This window comes from Pelophylax lessonae (assembly GCF_965119305.1).
Source record: "Pelophylax lessonae genome assembly, chromosome: 5".
Classification (NCBI taxonomy): Eukaryota; Metazoa; Chordata; class Amphibia; order Anura; family Ranidae; genus Pelophylax; species Pelophylax lessonae.
In genome coordinates this window covers 210,021,077-210,042,801 of record NC_138772.1, presented here as the reverse complement: position 1 = coordinate 210,042,801, position 21,725 = coordinate 210,021,077, and the positions used below count along the sequence as shown (strand labels likewise).

Sequence of the window (21,725 nt, the reverse complement as noted above, 5' to 3'; positions counted from 1 at the left end):
AGCGTTGAATTGGACGTTTATTCAAAGGGAGGACCTTAGGTTCAAAAGAAGGTTTGATGTTGGCATTCAATTTTTGCTTATCACACAATTACTTCTGGTATGATGGGAAATTCTACACTCAGAAGAGGGGGGTGGCGATGGGTGCGAAATTTGTGCCCAGCCTCGCCAAGCTGTTTAAGAGTACATGCGAGGACAAATGTGTCTTTGGTCGAAAGAGGGTTGAACTATTGTTTTATAAAAGGTTTATAGATGACCTGTTCTTTATCTGGGGTGGCTCGGAAACATCGCTATTGGAGTCTATGAATCATTTGAACATCAATAATAATAATAACACAACATTGGAGCACCACTGGAGTAGGGAACAGGTCAACTATGTGGATGTTAGTATCATGAAACAGAATAATCAATTGACTATCAAAGTTTACTTTAAATCTGCTGATCGGAACAGCTAATCCACTCATGTGGTGTACGCTCTAGAATGTTCCTGCGGGTTAATGTATATTGGCCGTACGAAATGAACACTAGGTAAACGGGTGTCTGAACATATAGGCAACATTAGCATAGGTTATAAAGATCACAATGTATCTTTACATTTTAGGCAAAAACACAAGAGAGATCCCTCAGGCTTGAAGTTTTGGGGGATCGATATGACCCACCCAGTTTGGAGAGGTGCTAATAGGGTTAAGGATTTATCTAAATGAGAAACCAAATGGATTTATTTGATAGACACTTGAATGTGGAATTGGATTTGAATTGTTTTATAAGTGATTATAAGTGATTATAAATAATTTTGTTATTTTTGCCCATTTTTTTTATAATTAGTTTTAGTTTTGATTCATATAAATGTATATATAATTTTTAAAGAAATGTGGCAAATTGTATGCATTATAAGTAATTTGTATGCACATGTGTTAATATATATGTGTTGGAGATGGATGTGATCTGATTGAGCATGTTTACTTACTTTCATTAGTTTGTTTATGAGATTGATGTGATCATACATGCTTCGATTGCAAGATCGTTTAGATCACGTCCAGTTCCTCTAAATGAAAGCTATTTCACCTGGGAGTGTATAGTGCTGATGAATATCTTTGGATACCCTGCAGAGTTAATTGCCAGAGACAGCTATAAGTATGGGTTGTTGCATCATGTGGCCAAGAAGTCGTAATGATGAAACGCGTCTGGGCGTGACCACGTGACACCCAACACTGCCAGCAGCTCGAACTCTATCTGGGAATCACCTCTCTCAGCTCTCAGCGTTACACCAAGGATCGGTGAATGAGATTGTGTAGGCTGAGCAGGTCATATGCAGTTGTATTCACTGCTATTCAGCTGCTTGATGCTGTGTTATGCTGTGATATTTTAATTGTTTGTAAGTGCATTTAAGGAGGAGGGTTTTGTTTTACGTAATAAAAGTTTAAGCAATATTACCCTATGTAGCTTGTTTCCTTTTATGGATGGGAGAGCTATTGTGTCCATTGTGACTTTAGATGAATAGGGAGTGTTAATACAAGGTATAAGACATTCAGAGATCTGGTGAGTGCAAGCTCTATTGGGGAGCGAATCACACAAGGCCTGGTGACAGTACACTCATATTGAGTGCACGAGAACTAGAAGGACTGGATGTCTCTACTAACATCACGTCTGCATAGGACTGTATATTTGTTATATAATTGAGGTAATGAAGATAGCTTGATACTTACTTGCAAATCTTGCCAGGGGCCGTGCATTTTTGTCGCCAGCTTCATTTGCAACTAAAAAAATGAACACAAACGTATTACTGTAATTACTGTAGCATTACATGTACACTCAAGCAACCATTTTTATAAAATAGTGATTATTTTAAATACTTACCTTACACCAGCTAGAAAATTATGCATTTATACATAGCAACAAAGAGATAACAGTCTAGAAAATTATGCATTAAGGCATGGTAACAGAGAGGCAACAGTAGAATCTCTCAGTATATACCATATATCAGAAGCAGTAGATAACCTGAGCCAAGAATCACTCAGATGTAGAGGAACACCTAGGCCAGCAGCCTAACTGTTACCTGCAGATCACCGAAAACCTACAAGCAGGGTCCCAACCTGTGTTTGATTTTCACCCAGCTTACAATAATTATTTTGATTAATATTATTGTACAGGATTTATAAAGTGCCACCAGGTTGTGCGGTGCTTTACAATATAAAGGGAGACAGTACAGTAACAATACAATTCAATACAAGAGGATTAGGGGGCCCTGCTGTTGAGCGCTTACAATCTAATAGGGATGGGGCAAGTAGAACCAAAGGTAATAATTGTAAAAGATGAGCTGATGGGATAAATAAAAGATTCAGTTGTTAGCTGAAGGTAGGATAGGCTTCTCTGAAGAGAATTTTAGATTTTTAGAGATCACCCAAAAGTAGACAGGGTAGGAGATAGTCGGGAAGACTGGGGTAGAGAGTTCTATATTAGACAATGTGTAGAAAAACATATGTAAGATGATTCTAGTTTCACTAATAAAGGGGAAGATGTGTGCCTGGTAACTATACGAGGAAAAACGTGTAAAAGAGTGTTATGATTCTCTAGTTATATCTTGAAGTTATTTAAATGGGTGCATGTTGGTTCTGATGTATTCAAAAAACTTGGGTCAGTAAAGCACATGTGTGGTATGAAACTCAGCTACTACAAAAGGTCTACTATGCAAATTAACCACTTAAGGACCAGGTCTATCCTGACACTTTTTACAAGTAAAAATCTGTATTGATTTGCTAGAAAACTACTTAGAACCACCAAATATTATATATTTTTTTGATCAGAGGCCCTGGAGAATAAAATGTAATTCTTTATGTCACACGGTATTTGCACAGCGGTTTTTCAAATGCAATTTTTAGGGAAAAATTACACTTTAAGGAATAAAAAAAAAAAAACACAATATATAACCCAATTTTTTCGTAAAATATAAAAGATGATGTTAGATACCTGAAATGAAATGATGAAATAGATACCTAGCATGTTATGCTTTAAAAGTGTGCATTTCTGTGGAATGGCGATAAACTAATACTTAAATATCTCCATAGGCAACGCTTTAAACATTTTTACAGGTTACTAGTTACAGAGGGGGTTTAGTTCTAGAATTATTGCTGTCGCTCTGATGTCCGCTGTGATACCTTACGTATGGTGTGGACACTGTTTACACATGTGGGCGTAACCTACTTTCACCCTTCAGCGCGAGCACGGGGGGATGTGGATGGCTTTAAATTTTATATTATTCTTTTAATATTTTTTTTTTATTTTTACACTGTCATTTTAATTTTTTTGAATTACTTTTATTGCTGTCACAAGAGAAGTAAACATCTCTTGTGACAACAATAAAGCATGACAGGTCCTTTTTATAGAAAGATCTGGGGTCAAAAAGACCCAACATGTCTCCTCTACAATAGAAAGCATTAGATTTAAAAAAAAAAAAAAAAAAAACATTGATCTAGTGCTTTAAAAAAATGGCATTGTTTACATTGGACCGAAATGGAAGTGATGTCATGATGTTGCTTCAGTTCTCCTAAGCCATAGAGATTAGAGGAGGCCATCTTTCCTCTGCTCATCTCTGTGACCAGCCACCACCAGCGCTGTATCGGTTCTCGGGCTTCCCAAACTGGCAGGTAAGCCTCAGAACCACCGGAAAGTGGTGGGGAGGGAGGGGGACACCCCTCCCGCGGCATCTAAAAATGATCCAGTGGTGGATCAGCTGCTCAGATCAAAAAACAGCCCCTGGCAGAAATTTCAATACTGGGATTATGCCATCTAGCGGCAGCCATAACCCCGGTATTAAATGTCAAGGTAATGCCGCCGTTTCCCAGTTAGGTGGTTGGCAATTGGAAGAGGAGAAAGGCAGTTGCTATGGGTAACCAAGGACTAATGCAAGGTACACTGTAGCCAGATGAAAAGCGTGGTCCCTGTTATGGGTGATGGGTCATCCAGTAGCGAGAGGGTCAATGTTCTGGCTCACTGCCTAGTAGTCGGTTTCCTGTAGCAACAGGAAACAAACCCACGTTAACAAGTGCATGCATGAGGTCCACTCTATGTGCTTGTTGGGAACCCCATTCTGTTACTGGGAGTGAGGTATGCTGGACTGGTGGAGAGGGCACGGGCTCAGCTGTGTTCCTCCTAATTGCAATATACTGTACATCACACAAGGTGTGTAGTGACATGGGACAGCATCTTTCAGAGAAACTCTGTACTTACTGCGCACGGTGTCACTGCTCATCTCTAAGGCAGGACTGTCTTAAAGTATACCTAAAGGTAAAAAAAATTTTTGGTTCTAAATAAAGTGGAGAGGGATTAGAACACCTGTCAGTTACTGCTGTCTGTGCCCCTATTAGAGAGATTCACCCTCTCTATTTGTCCTGTTTACCATTATCATTGAAAGTGAAAGTAAAAGAAAATCCTAAATTTTGAGTTGTCCCCAGAAAAGTAATAGAGGGGAAATCTCCCAATGGGGATACTAGTTATGGTGACCTGAGGGGCCTCAAGGAATTCCCTGATTTGCATTGATTTCCCCTCACTTCCTGTTTCGCAATGGGACAGGAAATTAAAGGAAATCTGTGCAACGGAACACAAATGACCAAAAAAAATCTGACAGGGGTTTTAACCCTTCCTTGCTCTATTTAAAATGAAAAAAAAAAGTTTTGCCTATAGTTCTTTATTATTAGACTTTCACATGATGGTCCTGGGCGTTGGTGAGTGGGTGCACAGAGAAAGGTATCCCCACATGCAGGGTGAGTGGTACCACCCACATGGTCCCTGCCAAACACTTTCTGAGTGAAGGTCTAACACAATACACTGATACAACTGCACAAGTGCAAGTGTATGAGAGCTAGGAAATGCCTTTTAGCTCCTGTGAGTATTGATCGTGTTTATTATTATACAGCACTGGGTTACAGGTTGCTGAGTAACCACCAATAAGTTGAGAGACAGAAAGAGTGAACCCGCATCTAAGGACCTTAAAGGAAACCCTGTAGCTTAGGAAAAGAAGCACATGTAGAAGAGGAAAGATTGAAGCCTGCATGTGCTGATGAAAACTTCTAAATAGACACCATACAGGCATTTTTGGCTGTATTATTGGAAGCTCCACTTTTCCTAAAAATCATATCAGTATGTAGCTCTGTATGATGATATAAAATCATCCTACATTTGTTAACCACTTGCCGACTGCCTAACGTTGATTTACGTCGGCAGTCAGCCCCTCACAGGCAAAGTGACATAGTACTACGTCGCTAGCCTGTGAGGCACCCCACGCATGTGAGTGGCGGACCCGATGTCCGCCGGGAGAAAGGCAGGTGGCTAATGTAAACAAAGTCACCTGTCATTCTCCTCTGTGTAACAGCACAGATCATACAGTCCTGCTATGTAGGACCATAGATCTCTGCTGTTACATCACAAGCCACATCCAATCACAGTTAGAAACACGCCCCTAGGGACACACTTAACCCCTCCTTCTCAAATAAAGTTAACCCCTTCCCTGCCAGTGTCATTTTTAGAGTAACAGTGCATATGTATAGCACTGATTACTGTAGTAATGTCACTGGTACCCCCAAAAGTGTCAAATGTCAGTCAAGGGTCCGTTCTGTCCGCCGCAATGTCGCAATCCCGCAAAAAAATCGCAGATCGCTGTTATTACTCGTTAAAAAAAACCCAATAAAAATGACAAAAATCTTTCCTTTAGTTAGTTAACCAATCAAAATACGCTTTTTGTGATTTTTTTTTTTACCAAACATATGTAGCAGAAAACAAATTGGCCTAAAATGTTAAAAATGTTTGATTTTTACATTTTTTTGGGGGGGAATTTCATATAAAAAAATTAGAAAAATATTGTTATTTTTGCAAAATTGTCACTCTTTTTTTGTTTATAGCGCATGATCAAAAAATCGCACAGGTGATCAAATACCACCAAAAGAAAGCTCTGTTTGTGGGAAAAATAGGATGTCAATTTCATTGGGGTACAGCATCGTACTACCGCGCAATTGTCCGTTAAAGTCACACAGTGCCGAATCGCAAAATAGGCCCTGGTCAGGAAGGTGGTAAAATCTTCTGGGGCTTAAGTGGTTAAACAAGAATTACAATTTTTTTTGCTTTAATCACAATTACTGTTTTGTACTTCCCAGTTCAGTAAGACACTGACGATGTAGTCCTGGCCTCACAGCTGCATCTTGGGAAGGCTAAATCACCACTAACACCCCCCCCCCCCTTCATATGTCATTCACTGTCAGACATTCCAGGACCCAGAGCCACAGTTCCAGGCAGTGTTCCAGAAAATAAAGGGAGATGGATTCCTTTTCCCTTAATGAAAAGGCCACCATGAGAAGAATAGGAAGGAGAAAAAAAAACAAATAGAACAGCACAGAAGAAAAAGCCTGCAATTATCTGGAAGTATCTTTTGCAGATTGCCATTGTTAAATGTTTCTAAAGATGCCTCTGTTGTATCTTTTGGGACGAGTGTGAAATTTCACTTTAAAGTATCCATTTATAACCGTTAATGTTCCTCCTGATATTTTTGAGCAGAAGCTCATAATTTACTTGACTACTCTTCAGTGTATTTTTACTTATGTAGAGCAGGCTGGGTTGAACTAATATAGTAGTATTTTGTAACCTGGACATTTAAGAGCTCAGCAATACAGTTTACCTAGAGTGTGCAACTCACCCGAGCGAGATTATTGAATGTATCTGGAGAATGAATATTCTGAACTCTTAGTATCTCTTAGTAACTCTTAGTAACTCTTAGACTCAGACTGTTCATTTATATCCTGGTCATTGGATACTTTGACAGTGCTTAATTTAGAGGCCTAAAGTGAGATAAAGTGCAGCAATACTGTGGATAGGAATCTGACGACCACATTTATATAACTAGTGGTCTGGTGCCAGAGGGACTAGTGAATCCAACGACCACATTTATATAACTAGAGGTCTGGTGACAGAGGGACTAGTGAATCCAACGACCACATTTATATAACTAGAGGTCTGGTGACAGAGGGACTAGTGCATCCAACAACCACATTTATATAACCAGAGGTCCGGTAGCAGAGGGGCTAATGCTACGTCAGTCCAGTGGTTTCCAATGACTGTCCATTCAGCATCCACTATTTTGAGGTATTAGCCATAGCCGACGGACACTTATCCATTGAAAGCTGCACAGGACTCATCATCTGCTGAACATCCCAGGGACCTGTAACAGATGTCTACATCTCTAGTGGCCCCTGCCTTCCAAATGTTGGTGAATATCTTCTTTTAATCACACACACCCAGAAGTGATGCATCACACATATTCCTTCACCAGTAATTGGATGCTTACATGCAAATTGTTCTTGACTTGATAAACTCATATTAATTATTAATTTATTTCTTGTATGTGTGTTTGCATATTTTACATTTATATTACAATGTACATGGGATGGTACAGGAGGATATCATATCTTCTTAACCAGTGTAACCTATGATATACAAGTTCTCGAAAGGAAGATCCTCTCTATAACAGGGATCTCTATTCGTGTGGAGGCATGGACATTATTGCAAAGAATCCCAATCTTTCACCTAGCAAAGGCAAGTGTCCTAACAACATGCTTTAGCCCTTTAATTTGGTAAGGGAGGGTTTTACATTACCCATCCAGAAGAACGCTAAACAAGTATAAGAATGAGTCACTTTAGCCCATTTTTAAGAGCACCAGCAAAATGGGTAAGAAAAAAACAGAAGTTAAAATTTGAAATTGGTTTCAGTTTACATAATCAAATTTTTGAAAGAAAAAAAAATACACTGCCTGGCCAAAAACAAAGTTGCCACCAAAAAAAAAAAGGACACACACTCTAATATTTATATGGGTGTGCTCCCGCTGTGTTCCTAGATATGAGTGCCACATCCCGATATGATAGGCATATTTGGGGGATCCCCTTGGGGTGGGACTTTAAAGGCCACTCAAAAATGTGCAATTGAAAGAATATTAGGTATATATAAATTTTATTACACAAAATATATCAAAAAATGAACATACAATAATGTACAGTAGGACTGATAAAATTGGCAAGACTGGTATTTATAAAATGGTGTACATATCACTCAACCAACTATTCCGTGCAAGATCCGACGTTTCAAGGTGAAAGGTTTTTCACCTTGAAACGTCGGATCTTGCACGGAATAGTTGGTTGAGTGATATGTACACCTTTTTATAAATACCAGTCTTGCCAATTTTATCAGTCCTACTGTACATTATTGTATGTTCATTTTTTGATATATTTTGTGTAATAAAATTTATATATACCTAATATTCTTTCAATTGCACATTTTTGAGTGGCCTTTAAAGTCCCACCCCAAGGGGATCCCCCAAATATGCCACACTCTAATATTTTGTTGGCTTTGGTTACGGCACGCATTTGCTTTGGCATTGTTTCAGTAAGCTTCTGCAATGTCACAAGATTTTTTTCCATCCAGTGTTGCATTCATTTCTCACCAAGATCTTGAATTATTGATGGGAGAGTGGGACCACTGCACAAAGCCTTCTTCAGCACATCCCAAAGATTCTCAATGGGGTTTACGTTCTGGACTCTTTGTGGCCAATATATGTGTGAAAATGATGTCTCATGCTCCCTGAACCACTCTTTCACAATTTGAGCCTGATGAATCCTGGCATTGTCATCTTGGAATATGCCCGTGCCATCAAGGAAGAAAAAATCCATTAATGGAATAATCTGGTCATTCAGTATATTCAAGTAGTCAGCTGACCTCATTCTTTGGGCACATGCAGTAACTATCCAATAGGATAGTTACTGCATGCTAAGTTTAGTTAGTTGCTTAATTAAGGTGGCGCCTTTTTTTTTTGGCCATGCAGTGTATGACATTCTTTGAAATTGAAAGCTTCCAGGCTGATATAAAAGACACACATGAATGCATCTCTGTATTCAATAATACACATTAAGGGCTCTTTCACACGGTCCGCCTCCGTAGGCGGATCTGTGCTGCTCAGCGGGGATCGATCCGCAGATCTCCGCTGAGCCGGCGGATGACAGCTCCCTCTCTGCTTGCAGTGCGGAGAGGGAGGTGTCACAGCCCCCGCTGCTCTCTATGTGGGGATCGGATGAGAGCGGACCGCCTGTCCGCTCTCATCTGATCTGATCCGATCCCTGAACGGATGTAAAAATAGGGTTTCCATCCGTCCAGATTTCACGGACAGGATCGGATACGGATGGCAGCGGATGTCAGTGGAGGTGTCTCCGCTGACATCCGCTGCCCCATAGAACTGCATGGAGGATCCAATCAGATCCGCCTAAAAAACCGACAGGCGGATCTGATCGGATCGCCTGTGTGAACGAGCCCTTAATGTTTTTTTTTTTTTTTTTTAAGGCACACAGAGTAAGTATCTTAAATGAACTTAGCATGCAGTATGCTTTACACTCTCCTTTCCTTTTACTGTCCAGTCACTGGGAAAGGGTAGGTTTTGGGGGCCTGTATTTATAAGTGAATCTGCAGCAGAGGAAGATCAGGTTCCCTCCTCTGCTTGGCATGGCTGTGCTGTGGGGTTGAGCTTTATAAATCTGGATAGACAAAATTGCAAATCATTTGGCATGTAAAGAAGCTCTTATCTTTATATTTCAACTTATTTAGCTGTTTGCCTGCAGTTCAGGTCTAACTGAATTCAACTCAACTGTCAATCTTTTTAAAATGCATAGCAACCATATTAATAGAGTGTGACATTTCATGTAACATTGGCCGTTGAAAATATCACATCAACTTTAAATTTATATATATATATAAGGCATTTATAACTGTCTCTGTTTAAAAAAAAAGGTTCAGATAAGGTTAGATGATGATATTTACTCAGAGGTTAGATTTTGAATTAAATGTTATTTTAATCATTTGGGATCAAATCACTAAGATGGACAAGGTATTTTTACTCTGATTGTTATTTTATGATTTTACCTAATAAAAGTTCAATTCAAAAAGAAATATTGCTTAGGTATGAAACCGTTCTCATTTTATTAGTACCTCAAATTACTCTTTTTCCTGCTTTTCTCAGTAGAAACCTAACTCAAAGTTATAGGTATTGCCAGACTGATTTAGGAAGTGACTTTTTAAAGAGGATAAAATATGTATAGGATGCCAAAGATGGGTCTTGAATGAGCGTTATATTTCAATCATCCATGGGTTGTGGTCCCTTTAAGGGGAATTATTTGTGTGCCGCTGGTGTACTCAGGGGTTCTCATCCATGCAGGGTGAGAGATTCTGGTGTAGTCTTATCAGAGAGGAAGGAAAGGAATAACTTACAATCCTATCGAGATTGATATTTTCTTATTTGGGACCTGGAATTTGGAGGTTCAGAGAGTTATTTGAGGCGGAAAAGAACCTCCAGTCCTAATTACGGGGAATCAGGTGCTAAATAGAATTAGGGCCACCTCTATGAAGAATGCCAGAAATACAGGAAGCTCCTAGAGCAGGTGTGGAGTAGTTGGGGTTTTTGGAGAGTGGACAAGTGTAGGTCTGCTGGTTGCTGCCTAAGATTTAACTTTTCTTCCTACAGGCAAAGCCCTTTGCGTGGCCGATACACTGTTAGTATTAATTTGTTAGGAAGATAAGAGTACTTATATTTTGTCGTTTTGCTGAAATTAAATAATTTTCCTTTGCTGCCGAAAGCATTGTTTTGTTTGCCTTGGAAAAAAAATAAAGAATTTCTGTTTATGAAAAATAGCTGTGCATGTGATCCTGGAGCACTAACACAGTAGCTAATACCCCTGAACTTCACACATAACATTCACTAAATCCATTTTTAGTGTTGAGCGAACACGGACTGTATTATTCGTGTTCGTACCGAATAATTGGATTTTTTGTACCCGAACACGGACACGGACACTTTACTGTATGTTCGGGTAAAAATCCGTGTTCGGTCGTTTTATTTCCGGGTTTTGCATGCTTTGGCGCTCTTTTCATGGCGGGCTTTCAACAGCCAATCAACAATCGTTTAACTGGTGTGCCTTAAGCCATCCCAGCCATGCCTGCAAATGTCTCAGTAGCTGTGATTGGCCGTCTGAAGCATGTGACCAAGTCTTTATAAGTTCGAGGCAGCCGCAGCGGCGTCATTATGCTGCTTAGATTCAGGGACAGAGCACACATCAACGTGCTGGCTGCTGATTAGGGAAAGATAGGCAGGAAAAAACCATTTGTGTCCGGATAGAATTGAGGGACAGGTCGGAGTGTTTAGGCAGGGCGAGTTGTAGGCATTTTAGGGATAGAGTCTGCTGAATTATAGGGTCAGTGTCTTCTACAAACTACAATCGATATTGCTGTGTGGGGGGTGGGGTGAATCTGCACTCAATCCTGATCTACGATCTCTTCTCAATCCTGTTAGGGACAGAGTCTGCTGAATTTTAGGGAAACTGTGTTCTACAAACTACAATCGATATTGCTGTGTGGTGTGGGATTGGAGATAGGCAGGTGTCAGTGATCCACATCCATTTTTCTGTGTGTGAGCTGCAGTGAACACAATCTTTTTGGGCTGCAGTGAACACAATCTTTTTGGGCTGCAGTGAACACAATCTTTTTGGGCTGCAGTGAACACAATCTTTTTGGGCTGCAGTGAACACAATCTTTTTGGGCTGCAGTGAACACAATCTTTTTGGGGTGCAGTGAACAAAATCTTTTTGGGGTGCAGTGAACACAATCCTTTTTGGTGTGCAGTGAACACAATCTTTGTGGGGTGCAGTGAACAAAATCCTTTGTGGGGTGCAGTGAACACAATCTTTTTGGGGTGCAGTGAACAAAATCCTTTTTGGGGTGCAGTGAACAACATCCTTTTTGGGGTGCAGTGAACACAATCTTTTTGGGGTGCAATGAACAAAATCCTTTGTGGGGTGCAGTGAACACAATCTTTTTGGGGTGGAGTGAACAACATCCTTTTTGGGGTGCAGTGAACAAAATCCTTTTTGGGGTGCAGTGAACAAAATGATTTTTGGGGTGCAGTGAACACAATCTTTTTGGGGTGCAGTGAACACAATCTTTGTGGGGTGCAGTGAACACAATCTTTTTGGGGTGGAGTGAACAACATCCTTTTTGGGGTGCAGTGAACAACATCCTTTTTGGGGTGCAGTGAACACAATCTTTTTGGGGTGCAGTGAACACAATCTTTGTGGGGTACAGTGAACAGAATCTTTGTGGGGTGCAGTGAACACAATCTTTGGGGGGTACAGTGAACACAATCTTTGTGAGGTGCAGTGAACACAATCTTTGTGGGGTGCAGTGAACACAATCATTGTGGGGTGCAGTGAACTCAATCTTTGTGGGGTACAGTGAACACAATCTCATACTTCTGAAGGTTTGAGGGTGCTGCCTGTTCCATACTCCCCCTACTCCTCATCTAGCCTTTTAGGGGTACAAACAATAGTAATTGGGGCCTAGTGTGGTTGTGTACGTGTGATATACATACACTTTTTTGGGATCATATTTTCTATTCCGCTATTTAATCAAAAACCTTTGGGGATCAGTTAAATTGGGGGATAGTCTGTGTTGGTACGTGTGAGAGAGATCCACCTTTCCAAGTTGTTGGGGTTCATCTCATACTTCTGAAGGTTTGAGGGTGCTGCCTGTTCCATACTCCCCCTACTCCTAGCCTTTTAGGGGTACAAACAATAGTAATTGGGGCCTAGTGTGGTTGTGTACGTGTGATATACATACACTTTTTTGGGATCATATTTTCTATTCCGCTATTTAATCAAAAACCTTTGGGGATCAGTTAAATTGGGGGATAGTCTGTGTTGGTACGTGTGAGAGAGATCCACCTTTCCAAGTTGTTGGGGTTCATCTCATACTTCTGAAGGTTTGAGGGTGCTGCCTGTTCCATACTCCCCCTACTCCTAGCCTTTTAGGGGTACAAACAATAGTAATTGGGGCCTAGTGTGGTTGTGTACGTGTGATATACATACACTTTTTTGGGATCATATTTTCTATTCCGCTATTTAATCAAAAACCTTTGGGGATCAGTTAAATTGGGGGATAGTCTGTGTTGGTACGTGTGAGAGAGATCCACCTTTCCAAGTTGTTGGGGTTCATCTCATACTTCTGAAGGTTTGAGGGTGCTGCCTTTTCCATACTCCCCCTACTCCTAGCCTTTTAGGGGTACAAACAATAGTAACTGGGGCCTAGTGTGGTTGTGTACGTGTGATATACATACACTTTTTTGGGATCATATTTTCTATTCCGCTATTTAATCAAAAACCTTTGGGGATCAGTTAAATTGGGGGATAGTCTGTGTTGGTACGTGTGAGAGAGATCCACCTTTCCAAGTTGTTGGGGTTCATCTCATACTTCTGAAGGTTTGAGGGTGCTGCCTGTTCCATACTCCCCCTACTCCTAGCCTTTTAGGGGTACAAACAATAGTAATTGGGGCCTAGTGTGGTTGTGTACGTGTGATATACATACACTTTTTTGGGATCATATTTTCTATTCCGCTATTTAATCAAAAACCTTTGGGGATCAGTTAAATTGGGGGATAGTCTGTGTTGGTACGTGTGAGAGAGATCCACCTTTCCAAGTTGTTGGGGTTCATCTCATACTTCTGAAGGTTTGAGGGTGCTGCCTGTTCCATACTCCCCCTACTCCTAGCCTTTTAGGGGTACAAACAATAGTAATTGGGGCCTAGTGTGGTTGTGTACGTGTGATATACATACACTTTTTTGGGATCATATTTTCTATTCCGCTATTTAATCAAAAACCTTTGGGGATCAGTTAAATTGGGGGATAGTCTGTGTTGGTACGTGTGAGAGAGATCCACCTTTCCAAGTTGTTGGGGTTCATCTCATACTTCTGAAGGTTTGAGGGTGCTGCCTGTTCCATACTCCCCCTACTCCTAGCCTTTTAGGGGTACAAACAATAGTAATTGGGGCCTAGTGTGGTTGTGTACGTGTGATATACATACACTTTTTTTGGATCATATTTTCTATTCCGCTATTTAATCAAAAACCTTTGGGGATCAGTTAAATTGGGGGATAGTCTGTGTTGGTACGTGTGAGAGAGATCCACCTTTCCAAGTTGTTGGGGTTCATCTCATACTTCTGAAGGTTTGAGGGTGCTGCCTGTTCCATACTCCCCCTACTCCTCATCTAGCCTTTTAGGGGTACAAACAATAGTAATTGGGGCCCAGTGTGGTTGTGTACGTGTGATATACATACACTTTTTTGGGATCATATTTTCTATTCCGCTATTTAATCAAAAACCTTTGGGGATCAGTTAAATTGGGGGATAGTCTGTGTCGGTACGTGTGAGAGAGATCCACCTTTCCAAGTTGTTGGGGTTCATCTCATACTTCTGAAGGTTTGAGGGTGCTGCCTGTTCCATACCCCCCCTACTCCTCATCTAGCCTTTTAGGGGTACAAACAATAGTAATTGGGGCCTAGTGTGGTTGTGTACGTGCGAGATACATACACTTTTTTTGATCATATTTCCTATTCCGCTATTCAATAAAAACCTTTGAGGATCAATTGAATTGCGGGATAGTCTGTGTCGGTACGTGTGAGAGAGATCCACCTTTCCAAGTTGTTGGGGTTCATCTCATACTTCTGAAGGTTTGAGGGTGCTGCCTGTTCCATACTCCCCCTACTCCTCATCTAGCCTTTTAGGGGTACAAACAATAGTAATTGGGGCCCAGTGTGGTTGTGTACGTGTGATATACATACACTTTTTTGGGATCATATTTTCTATTCCGCTATTTAATCAAAAACCTTTGGGGATCAGTTAAATTGGGGGATAGTCTGTGTCGGTACGTGTGAGAGAGATCCACCTTTCCAAGTTGTTGGGGTTCATCTCATACTTCTGAAGGTTTGAGGGTGCTGCCTGTTCCATACCCCCCCTACTCCTCATCTAGCCTTTTAGGGGTACAAACAATAGTAATTGGGGCCTAGTGTGGTTGTGTACGTGCGAGATACATACACTTTTTTTGATCATATTTCCTATTCCGCTATTCAATAAAAACCTTTGAGGATCAATTGAATTGCGGGATAGTCTGTGTCGGTACGTGTGAGAGAGATCCACCTTTCCAAGTTGTTGGGGTTCATCTCATACTTCTGAAGGTTTGAGGGTGCTGCCTGTTCCATACTCCCCCTACTCCTCATCTAGCCTTTTAGGGGTACAAACAATAGTAATTGGGGCCTAGTGTGGTTGTGTACGTGTGATATACATACACTTTTTTTGGATCATATTTTCTATTCCGCTATTTAATCAAAAACCTTTGGGGATCCCCCGAAGATCATCGAGCTGAACACACCTGTTACTAAGAACCCGGCTTCACCAAAAATGAGACCCTAGGAGGGCGTGGCCTGGAGCAGCATGGGATAGGACGTGAGTGAGAGCAGCTCCGCCGATACACACACTCCTTACCTTGTAAATCCTGCACTAGGAGATTCTTAATAGCCTCCCCGACATCCTCGCACCTGAAACCGGACTGTCTGCAGTATGTCTCCGCCGAAGAAGCAGACAGATACAGCCGCCAAACTTGAGAAATATCGCCGCACGGACAAGGATCTCCCCGCTCCAGATGGCGCTCAGGCAGGACCGGAGACGAGCGCCATGGGCGCTGAGACAGCTAAGGTGCTGGAGGCTATTTCTCAATGTCAGGCTTCACTAACTAGTAAGATCGAGGAGGTGAAAGCCGATATCTCCCTGATCAGACAGGATCTCCAGAAGGTGAGGGAGAGAGTGACCGAGGCTGAGCAGCGGATCAGTGCTGTGGAGGATTCCCTCCCACCTCTGCAAAACTCCTTAGACCGTCTCCAGCTCCAAGTTACTCAGTTAATGATTAAACAGGATGATATGGAGAACCGACTGCGAAGATGTAATATTCGGATGATCGGATTGCCTGAGGGAGCAGAGGGGGCCCATCCATCAGATTTTCTTGAGCAACTCCTGATTAACACCTATGGCCGTGCGGCTTTTTCCTCGACCTTTGCAGTGGAGAGAGCCCACCGCCTATTCGGCAGACCACCGCCGCAGGGGGCCCCCCCTCGCACTTTCATAGCCAAACTATTAAATTTTAGAGATAGGGACGCTGTGCTGCGTCTCACCAGGGAGAAGGGCAATATCCCCTTTGGGAATAGCAGGCTTGCAATTTTCCCGGATTTCTCGGCGGATGTCCAGAAAAAACGCAAAACCTTTATAGAGGCAAAACGCAGGCTCCGCATAAAGAACATTAAGTATGCCATGTTATTCCCTGCCCGCCTCCGTGTGGAGGGCGAAGACAGAGTACACTTCTTCGATGATCCGGAGGCAGTTATTTCCTGGTTGGAACATCTCGAGGCGCGGGGTTAGGGCTGCCTCATGCCTCATCTCCCCTGTCGTGCTGGATCCTGGTTGGATCTTCTGAATCTCTGAGTTTCTAAACTATTGGATTGTTCTCTCCTCTCCTTGGCTGGAAGATACATTTGCTTATTTTTTTTTCTTTTTTTTTTTTTTCTCGAGACCACCCAGATTCTTATTTTTGTAGACATGATAGATAGAACCTGAGATGGTCAGGTATCACCCGGGTCCTTCGGTGGGGTGGCTGGTACCTCCCCCCCCCCCCCCCCCCCCTATGGATGTTTCCCCTTTTTTTTTTTTTTTTTTTTTTCCTTCCTTTTTTTTTTTTTTTTTTTTTTTTTTTTTTTTTTGGGGTATTTCGTCCATGGTGGGGGGGGGGGGGGGGTTAAAACAAGGAAAAAAGGAGGGGAGGAGGGGAAAAAAAAGGAAAGGGAAAGGAGGGTAAAAAATGTTTTCCTTTTTTTTTTTTTTTTTTTTTTTGGCGGAGTCATTGAAGTCTCTCACTTTCTGTCCTAGATACATGTTCTGTTAACCAGCGAAGTTTCGCCATATGATTGCCTATGTTAGGCACATGCACCAACCATCCCTCTGCTACCGCCCTGCGGGACAGAAGGGATATCTCTCACACGTTTTTGTATTTGATCCCTTCCATTTGTTTTTTTTTTCTGTGTGTGTGTTTTTTTTCTTTTTTCTCCTGGGTTTTTCACGGGTTGATAGGGTGGATGGAGTTTTCTTTCTTGGATCAAGAGCCCGCACTAGTTGGAGTAGGAGCGGGGCGGGGTGGGTGGTTGGGATGTCTTTATTGTCGCTATATGTTTTTTCTTTTTATGTATCAAGGAATGAGTACTGCAATATTTTTTTACTGTGTTATCTTTCCCCCTTCTTGCCGAGTGAAATTATATATTTTTTCATGTCTTTTACTGATATATATTCTGTTTTTTTCATTTTTAGTATGTATTTCCCTAGATATCAGAACCGAACGGAACCCACGGAGCTCCTGCATGATATTATGCTGATCCATCTCCATGGCGCACCTTAAACTCCTTACTTGGAATGTTCGGGGCATGAGGGATAGACTTAAGAGGTCAGCTGTTTTTGATGCCTTAAAACGCCATAGGGCAGACGTTATAGTTTTACTTGAGACCCATCTAGAAGGTACTCTTCAAAGGGCGCTGAAGCGCCCTTGGTTGGGATGGACGTTCCATTCCATGTACACTTCTCATTCCCGTGGTGTGGCAGTCTTGGTTGCCAAAGCAGTGCATTTTGAGCTCCGGGGGTCCTTAGTAGATTCGCAGGGCAGATATGTGTTTTTAGATGTACTGCTGTATGGTGAGCCTTATTTGTTATTAGCCTTTTATGTTCCTCCACCGTTTTCGGCTTCTATACTGCATGAGGGCCTGGACTTCATGGTGTTGCATCCACGGATACCAGCGATCTGGTTAGGGGATTTCAACAACACCTTGAACCCCAGTTTGGATAGGTTACTTGCTCCCGGAGCCACACAGCCCCAGACATTGACAACTAGGTTTGCACGGTTGATGGAGGAATTTAATTTGCTGGACACTTGGAGGGTTTGTAACCCGTCATTAAGGGCGTACTCCTATTTTTCTGCCTCTCATAATTCTATGTCTCGTATCGACTTTATTTTTATATCCCCCTTTTTACTCCCCAGACTTTTGGATGCAGGCTTTTCAGCCCGCAGTCTTTCAGATCATTGTCCCTATTGGGTTACGCTCCGGATTCATAGTGAACGAATTCGGCCAGCCTGGCGATTAAACCCGTTTTGGCTCCCCCTCATCCCTGAGGAGATAGACTTGGCCGCTAGGTGGCAACAATTTTTTGCCGATAACGTCGGCTCGGCCTCCCCCTTGGTAGTGTGGGAGACCTTTAAGCTTCATGCTAGATCGACATTAATGACCACCATTAATTCTATTAAAGCAACTTCTGCTCAGGCGCATACCGAGGCGATTGGAACCTTGGCCTCTGCAGAAGCTGCGTATACAGCTGACCCGACACCCACTGGTGCGGATCAATTAAAATTAATGACAAGGGTAGTTGAGCAGCTGGAGTATGAAAAAGCCCGTAGGACACTTTTTTTTCAAAAACAAAAGTTGTATGAGCATGGAGAACGGGCGGGTAAACTTTTGGCCTATCTAGTACATTGCAACGATAGGCCTCCGGTAGTGATCACTCTTCATCCTCCAATGGGACCTCCTGTAACCGACCCTGGGTTAGTGGCTGACCGATTTCGGGATTTTTTCCGCGACCTTTACACTTCTACAGCCCCGGCCGATGACTCTCCGATTTCCCTGTATATGTCCCCGGATGTTCTTCCCCAATTGTCGGTCGAGCAGCTGGAGCTTCTCGAGGCCCCGCTGTCGCAGGAAGAGATTATTGAGGCTATGGCTAGAATTCCCAGGTCTAAGTCCCCGGGAACAGATGGAATGCCCATAGAATTTTATTCCACATACTCTGAGGTATTGGTGCCACACTTGTTGTCTATGTTTGAATGCGCATTTGAATCCTACATACTGCCCCCTACTATGCGGGAAGCTTTAATTGTTCTTATTCCTAAACCAGGTAAAGATCCCCATCAACCCACCTCTTATCGCCCAATTTCTTTGTTACAAGTTGACGTTAAGATTCTGGCTAAAATCCTGTCTATTCGCCTCAGTAAGGTCATTCTTTCTCTTGTTCATGCGGACCAGTCGGGTTTTATGCCAGGCAGGAACACCTCATTCAACTTGAGGCGTCTCTTTATGAATTTACAGGCTGCTCATGACAACATTGGCTCAAGAGTTGTGGTGTCCTTAGACACAGCAAGGGCATTTGACTCAGTAGAATGGGGTTTTCTCTGGAGATGCCTGGAGGGATATGGCTTTGGCCCCAATTTCATCCGGTGGGTACGGATTCTCTACCAGGCACCGGTGGCTAAAGTACTGGCTAATGGGAGGACATCGGAGGGGTTTTCTCTTGCTAGGGGTACTAGGCAAGGTTGTCCCCTTTCGCCCCTTTTGTATGCGCTGGTAGCAGAGCCACTTGCGATAGCGATCCGGTCGCACTCTGATATACATGGTCTCCGGGTGGGAAGATTAGAAGAAAAAATTAGTATGTATGCAGATGATACCCTGTTGTACCTGGCTGACCCAGATTCATCTCTCTCGGTAGCCCTTTCCCTTATTAAACAGTTTGGCCGATTTTCTGGATTACAAATCAATTGGGACAAATCTCAAATTCTCCCCATAGATAATATTTCCCCCTTCCCTGTAAACCCACTTTTCCCTTTGCAGGTAGTGAATTGTATTAAATATTTAGGGATCCAGGTGACTAAATCTTCAGTGGATTATATACAGAACAACATACAACCCTTGTTTACATTGTTAAAAGCTAAGACACAGATATGGGCGCGTCTTCCGCTGGGGGTTTGCGGCCGGATTAACCTCGTAAAAATGGTGTTACTACCTAAGTTTTTGTATATTTTGTGGCATTCTCCAATTTACCTTCCCCTTAAGTTTTTTCTTCAGATAGAAGCTATACTTAAGCCCTTTATTTGGGGATCCAGTAGACATAAGTTGGCATGGCGGAAGCTTAAGAGTCCCGTTGACCTGGGTGGTATGGCTCTCCCAGATTTTAATTTATATTACCTGGCATCACAGTTATCCCACTTCTTTCATCTTCATAGTTTTGATAGGGAGAGATTCCTGGCCCTTCTAGCCCCTGCATGGGCCCATGCATTAGTTGAACCCCTATCCTTGATTCTGGTGGGCGTACGGGGGGCTGAAACCCGGGGGGATAAGACCTCTATGTTATATCAGTATAGGCGAATATGGGAGGTGGTGTCAACCAAATTGGATATACCCTCGCTACATGCATATACGCCGCTGTGGCATAATACCAGTCTCCGTGAGTGTGCCTCTATTCTGGATGCACATGTGTGGGCCCACTATGGAATTTCCTATTTGGTTGATATACTTACCAATGGTGAACTCCAATCTTTTGATGAGTTAAAAGGGCAACACGATCTCCCTAACCATATGTATTTTAGGTACCTGCAGCTTAGGCACGCTTTTGCAGTTCAATTTCCCCGTCCTATTCAAGAATTGACCGTAATCCCAGTCTTGGAGGTGGTAATGGGCTTTGAATCTAAACAACTTATTTCATATATGTATAATGCACTCCTTTTGCCAGAATCAACGGTCTTGGCGTATGCCATCAAGACTAAATGGGAGGGAGATATCGGGACGCTTGAGGATAAGGAATGGGGGGAAGCCTTAGATAACTGCAAATTGGTTTCTCCGAAACTCTCGGATCGCCTGACTCAATTATATATTCTACATAGAGCCTACCTGACACCGGCTGTGGTGGCTACCTATAGTAGCGAGGCTACTGGCCAGTGTCCCATGTGCAGGGTGGAGCGTGGCACCTTTTACCATTTGCTCTGGACATGTACCGAGGTCCAGGGCTTTTGGGAGCAGGTGGTTAGATTTCTACATGATACCATGGGGTCTCCTTTGACCCTGGTTCCGAAATTCTGTTTACTAGGAATACCCCCTGATATTAATATAGATAAATATACCACACTGTTTTTGCATGAGACACTGTTTCTCGCTAGGAAGTGTTTGGCCCGCCGCTGGATGAGAGATTCACCTCCATCTATACAGGACTGGCTCCGGGAGATCAATGTAACCTTGCCCTATAAAAAACTGATCTACTCCCATAGAGGAAGTGTATCCAAGTATAATAAGATATGGGATAGGTGGGTTCAGGCCCCAGAGACGTGCATGCCATCTGAATAAAGCCACATAAGAGATCGTTCTAATTTCAGGGAGTGGTACAGCTGTTTGTTTTCATTCTTTGTGTTTCCTCTGTTTCCTTTCCTTCCCTAGGGAGGGGACGTATTAGTAATGCATATTATTAGTAGTATGTACAAAATGACAGATATCAGTCTACTTGTATTGTGTTCCTCGGCTTCCTTTAATTGCAGTACAGGTTCCTCTATATGAACCCTTGTTTGATATATGTAAATTAGTTTGGTTTACTCATTCCTTAAAATTTCAAGATGTGTATTGTACAAAGTTGTATAGTTTTTGCTTTGATTTATTACAATAAAGAACTTGTTGAAAAAAAAAAAAAAAAACCTTTGGGGATCAGTTAAATTGGGGGATAGTCTGTGTTGGTACGTGTGAGAGAGATCCACCTTTCCAAGTTGTTGGGGTTCATCTCATACTTCTGAAGGTTTGAGGGTGCTGCCTGTTCCATACTCCCCCTACTCCTCATCTAGCCTTTTAGGGGTACAAACAATAGTAATTGGGGCCCAGTGTGGTTGTGTACGTGTGATATACATACACTTTTTTGGGATCATATTTTCTATTCCGCTATTTAATCAAAAACCTTTGGGGATCAGTTAAATTGGGGGATAGTCTGT

General features: G+C 42.2%; 1 protein-coding gene across 2 annotated transcripts in view; it reads right to left on the bottom strand.

Moving 5' to 3' along the window:
- The window catches only part of PDE1C (phosphodiesterase 1C), an 899,304-nt gene that overhangs the window by 683,830 nt on the left and 193,749 nt on the right, over nt 1-21,725 (bottom strand). For both annotated transcript variants that reach the window (XM_082258063.1, XM_082258064.1), the window contains exon 2: nt 1,704-1,754. In XM_082258063.1, the coding sequence (XP_082114189.1) occupies nt 1,704-1,754 (51 nt within the window). The remainder of the gene's footprint in view (nt 1-1,703; nt 1,755-21,725) is intronic.